At 40.0% G+C, this 6,000-nt stretch overlaps 1 protein-coding gene across 1 annotated transcript in view; it reads left to right on the top strand.

Annotated features, from left to right (window-relative positions):
- Window positions 1-919: 919 nt before the first annotated feature.
- PIK3C3 (phosphatidylinositol 3-kinase catalytic subunit type 3) overlaps window positions 920-6,000 on the top strand; it is a 135,671-nt gene continuing 130,590 nt past the window's right edge. The window contains exons 1-2 of the mRNA XM_028098370.2: window positions 920-1,077; window positions 4,460-4,648. Of these exons, the coding sequence (XP_027954171.1) occupies window positions 1,010-1,077; window positions 4,460-4,648 (257 nt within the window). The 5' untranslated portion in view covers window positions 920-1,009. The remainder of the gene's footprint in view (window positions 1,078-4,459; window positions 4,649-6,000) is intronic.

The following is a 6,000-nucleotide window of genomic DNA, read 5'->3' as shown; positions in this document are numbered from 1 at the left end:
CTCCTTCTAACCTTTCCCTGAAACATATTTTCCCCCTAATTACTGTAATTTATACAAACTCTAGCCATGTACTTGTCACAATGTGGCACCGAAAGATAAACATATACAAAATGGAGAATTTTATTCAATTTCACCAACAATAAAGATAGGAATTATTCAACTCAACAATGTATTAAGCACTAATGGAGTCAGGTACAGAAGTAAATGGCACACTATTCTTGCCTTCCAAGAGTTTTGAATCTAGTTGAAAATAAAGATTACGAGTTTAGATAATATTAAATTATAAAAATAAGCATTGTAGGAGTTCAGATGATTCAGAAAACTGAGTTCTAGATCTTTACTGGATGTTTCTAGGTTCTAACTAGGGTTGTCTTGATAACTACATCGGGTCTGAATATTACCAGTGTAAACAAGTGCCAAATGCTTTGCCCAAAGTAGCATAAATATCGGTAGAGCCAAAATGGAACTCAGGTTTCTTGGTTCCTTGTCTAGTCCTTTCTCCACTCTTTACAGCACAAAGAGGAAATCTTTCCTTGAGATAGCAAATTAAATCTGCAATTTTCCGAAAGGCCACTGGAAATAAAACTTGTCAAAATTCTAATTCTTGTGATTGCTCTCTGTTTAGCTTGCAACCAATGAAGACTGAGTCGAATTTTCTTTTGATTTTTAGGAACAGCTCAAGCTCAAACGACAGCTTTACTTAAAAAAAAAAAAAAAAAAATTCTCTTAAGACAGGAAAAACACAGGAAGCCTGGAATGTAACCAGATAGGCTGTATTTCCGTAATCCTACCCTTAAGGAATATATTGGGCCCCTTTTGCACATGCGCAGAAGGAAAAGTTGGGCGGGGAGTTCCGCTGCGTCGGGTCGCGCTCCGGGCAGGGATTGGTGGCACCAAGCGTGAGAGGCGGAACCGGAAGCGCCTGTGTTGTGGGGCTCAGCCTGTTCTCTCCCGGTGACTTTCCAGCGTTTTTCTTCTAGCGGTTGGTGCCGCTTCTGCAGAGGGTGCCATGGGGGAAGCGGAGAAATTTCACTACATCTACAGTTGTGACCTGGACATCAACGTGCAGCTTAAGATGTAAGAGAATCGGGACAGTGACTGGGATTGCTGGGGCTTAGGGACGCCGAGACAGGAGCCTGTGGGTTGGTGGAGAGAAGATGGTTATTAGCTTGAAGGCCGTCCTGGGGGCGGCTGGGAGGGCTGTAGCCAGCGAAGCGGAGGAGAACCGGAGCATAGAGGGGGGGGGCTTGTGAAAGGATTGAGGACTAGGTCTCTGGGAGAAGGATAGCAGTAGGAATATGCCCTTAAAGTCCCACGGTGTTTTACTTTCTTCAAAGCATTTTGCTGCTGAGAGCAACCTTTTGAAGGTTTTTGCATTTTACAGATTAAGAAGTCAAGTCGTAAAGTTGCCTTCCCGCCATTAATAGTTGGAAGATCTTTACTTTAGAACAGGTTGGCAGGTGGAATGGAGGCTACAGAAATTATGGAGAGCTGATCTGGTAGTTGAGAATAAGATGAGTACGTGGATACAGTATTAGAATCACGGGAGGTGATGGAGGCTTAGGTTGAATCTTGGGACAGTGTGGCGTTGTTTACCCAGGGAAGTTGGGAGTCAAAGATGAGGGTGTCAATTGGAAAGGGTCCAGAAGAAAGAGGAAAGGCCTTGCAGGAAGATCTTGGAGTATCACAGTTGAAGTAAAGGCCAAGAGCATGACATCTTGAGATGAGATTAATGGACTGGAGATTGGGGATGGGTAGGATTGAGTTGGAAATTATGTCCATTTTAAGGCAGTCTTATAGAAGTGTTTTCATATGTGAAAGCTATTACAAATTATGAATCATATCATCATTCATAATATGTTTAGTCAATATTCATCTAATGTGCCTCTGGCAGAGGGCTGGATACATGCAGTGAATACATTTTCTCAGTTGTCAGATGCAGCTTTGAAGGTTGTTCTTATTTTCAGAAGTTACTTACTTCAGACTCTGACAAATCTTTTACTATCCATTTTGTGGTGATAGTAAAAATGGTATTTCAACAACCAAACTATACTTTTGTAAAATAATTTACACACCCATCTCAGAAAATTTCTACAGCATGTGGCACTAGATGCTTATATAGGACTGTATTACTGTCGTTTGGTAAAGGGCTGTCCCTCAGTTTCATTCCTCTCAGTATTTCTTGGACATATGAATGATTTTTTTTTGAAACTTTTGAATCTTAGAAGGAAAGAAGAAAAGTACAAAACACTTGTCTGTCATTAACAGACACACACACACATTACGTATTTTGAGGCAAAGTTAAAGCATAAATTAGAAGTTTGGCAAAATTCAGTACTAACCGTCTTTTAGCTTCTGAGACTGCCATTGTTGATCACTGGGGGCAGGAAGTATCAAATTAGAATCCTATAATGAGAGGGGCGCCTGGGTGGCTCAGATGGTTAAGCACCTGCCTTCAGCTCAGGTCATGATCTCCAGGTCCTGGGATTGAGCCCCATGTCGGGCTCCCAACTCAGCTGGGAGTCTGCCTCTCCCTCTCCCTCTGCCTCTCCCCCTGCTTGTGCTTTCTCTGTCTCTCTCTCTGAAATGAATAAATAAAATCTTTAAAAAAAGAAAATCATATAATGAGAGAATAATGAATTCTTTAATTCAATTTATTCTCCCCCGGCTTTTAGTTTATTGTGACAGTTTTAATAACAAGTTGCACTTTGATGTCTCTTTTCTTACACCGTAACCAGATAACAAACTTCCCGCGAGACATGGTCACTTGGGATGTGCCAAAGCAACTTCTCTGAGACTGGCACATCATTAGCCTACCCCTCTGATTCTGATCTTCCTGTATTGTGTCACTTATTTTGGTGATTGTTGGCATCATTCATCGAGTTGGTTAAGACAGGAAACTTTGAGTTCTGCACACACCCCTCTCTTACCTTCTTTGTTTAATCATTTACAAATCGTCTTAAATCCACCTTCATATCTTTGATCCATGGCCCCTTTTTTACCCCACAACCCTGGCCTTAGTCTACCTTTTTCCTTTTTAATGTGGACTGAAAGTCTTCTGCTTTTTAGTCCTTTCTCTCCATTATGTTTTATACTCCTGCCAAAAGTACAAATCTGATTACATTACTCTCACTTCAAATAATTTAACAAAGTTTTGAATGTTCACTTTGTGTTGGGCACTGTACTGAATATGGTGGCTACTAGCTTCATTTTCTACCTACTTTTCATTCTCATCTTTAGCTTCTTTACCGCATGAGCTTTATGCTTTAGCTATACCAAACAACTTGTAGTTTCCCAACACATACCTTCTTGCTTCTTTGCATCTGCATATAGTGTTCTTTTCATCTGGGACGATTCCCTACTGTTTTGGCTCTCATCGCCCATATATTGTTTGAGCTCATTTCATGCATCTGTCTGGGATACTAAGCTCTTGGTTCCCAAGCAAGTTTATGTGCTCCTGAGACATTTTGGTACGTCTTTCTGTAGTAGGAAGGAAGGACATTAGCTTTGGCTTCTTTCTTTATTTTTTTTTAAATTGATTTTATTTATTTATTTAAAAGAGAGCACAAGCAGGGGAAGGGGCAGAGGAAGAAGCGGGCTCCCCACTGAGCAGGGAGCCTGACGTGGGGCTTGATCCCAGGACCCTGAGATCATGACCTGAGCCGAAGGCAGACTTCTAACGGAGCCACCCAGGCACCCCACTTTGGCCTCTTTTGCCAGCTCTGTTACTTATTTTGTTATCTTGAATAATGATCACTGAGTGTCCGCTTCATTATTTATAAAATGAAAAAAGGGTGAAAAGTAAGAAAGAGTACATAAAATCCCTGGCACAATATTTGACATAATCTTGATGTCCAAGCAATGTTCCTACCTCTTTTTTAATGTCTTGTACATATCTTTTATGCCTTATAACATTGTATTTTAATTTAAAGAACTGATCAGATAATATATCTACATACTAGCAAAATTGAAAGAGTAATAGAAAACATTCAGTTAAAAGTAAGTGGAAGATTAAAAAAAAAGTAAGTGGAAGCAAAGACAACATTTTCATGTAATGCTGTGTTGTTTATCTTATCTTTCATTTTTGGTCCTCTGTGCCTGGTACAGTGAATGTTTGTTGAATGAATACGTGAATAAGTGCTCAGCTTGAAATTAGTAAAGGGAAACAAAGGCCTGGAGAGCTGGTGATGTCTAGAAGGTAGATCAAGAGTTGGTGACGGGATTTAAAATTAAGTAAAAGCCTAAAATAGAGAAATATGTTGGTGAAGATTGGAAGGATCTTAGGAATGTTGGGACTATAAGAGACCTTTATTAGATGTAAAAGTGACTTTAATTTTATATACAAGAAAATGTTGAGGTAGCAGAAGGTTACTGTGATACAACCATAACCTGTTCTTAGTATTTGTTGTGTATATGCTTAAAAAAATATGTCTAAACATTATTGTTCTTATGCCTCCAGAGGAAGTTTGGAAGGGAAGAGAGAACAGAAGAGTTATAAAGCTGTTCTAGAAGACCCAATGTTGAAGTTTTCAGGACTGTACCAAGAGACATGCTCTGACCTTTATGTTACTTGTCAAGTTTTTGCAGAAGGGAAGCCTCTGGCCTTGCCTGTGAGAACATCCTACAAAGCATTTAGTACAAGATGGAAGTAAGTTGTTGTCTTGCATATGGTGGGTTCCAGACTATTCTCCCATTTCTTTATAGGTGTTGTAAGTATGATTTGGTAGGCATTACAGAGGAAATTTTTAAAAAAATTGTATTTAATACCTATAAGCATTGATCCAGTAGTTTGTTTGTTTGTTTATTTATTTATTTATTTATTTATTTAAGGTTTTATTTATTTATTTGACAGAGACACAGCTAGAGAGGGAACACAAACAAGGGGAGTGGGAGAGGGAGAAGCAGGCTCCCCGCGGAGCAGGGAGCCCAGTGTGGGCCTTGATCCCAGGACCCTGGGATCATGACCTGAGCCAAAGGCAGATGCTTAACAACAGCCACCCAGGTGCCGCGATCCAGTAGTTTAAAGCAGCGACCTACCCAGATGGGATAAAGTATTATATATAGTAGTATTCTAAATATTATTTAGGTAGAAGTGAATTTATGTTTGTATTCAGTATATTGACATATTTTTATAAGAACTTGACTGATTCACAAAATGACCCAAACCAAAAACACGTGTAACATCTTTACATTTTCTACCACTCTATGCCCTGAACACGTGAACATTTCTGGATAGTCTGAAATGTTGTCCAACCTGACATTTGGTGCTCAGATTTGATGAAATCTCTCAGACAACAGAAATATCTGTTGTCATCTGTTCTGATCAGATTTTTATTTTTATTTTAAATATGAAACTAACTTTTTTTCTTAAAGTTCATGGTTTATTGAGCATGGTACATTAGCAAACTGTTGTTGGGATGCAAGGTAAATATAATGAACATGAAGTTCCTGTTTTTCCAGAACACTTCTGTGGGTCCTGACTTTAGAGTCTTGTCTCTTCTTTTTTTTTTTTCTTTTTTAGATTTTATTTAGTTATTTGACAGAAAGAGAGACAGCGAGAGAGGAACACAAGCAGGGAGAGTGAGAGAGGGAGAAGCAGGCCTCCTGCTGAGCAGGGAGCCCGATGTGGGACTAGATCCCAGGAGCCCAGGGTCATGACCTGAGCTGAAGGCAGACGCTTAACGACTGAGCCACCCAGGCGCCCAGTCTTGTCTCTTCTTATTTCATAGATTATGTGGCACAGTTTTGTTGTTCCTTCAGTGACTGTTATTCAGCACCCTGGGAGGCTCAATGCAGGATACACGGGTTGTGCGCCTCTAAAGGGAAGAACTTATGCCCACAGTGTTAATGAAGACAAGGTGTGACCAATGGATTACCAGGTTTTGTATTTGAGTGTACAGCCCTGTGTTTACTAGGTGTGGTCTAGTAGGCTGGAAAGGATTTTTCAGAGAGCAGAATCCTGAGCCTTAGTGATCTGGCTACATTGAAACCAACTATTTT

Source organism: Eumetopias jubatus, unplaced genomic scaffold, assembly GCF_037043125.1.
Source record: "Eumetopias jubatus isolate StellerSeaLion01/CBP00866 unplaced genomic scaffold, mEumJub1_p1.0 scaffold_16, whole genome shotgun sequence".
NCBI lineage: Eukaryota > Metazoa > Chordata > Mammalia > Carnivora > Otariidae > Eumetopias > Eumetopias jubatus.
This window is presented reverse-complemented; position numbering and strand designations above follow the sequence as displayed.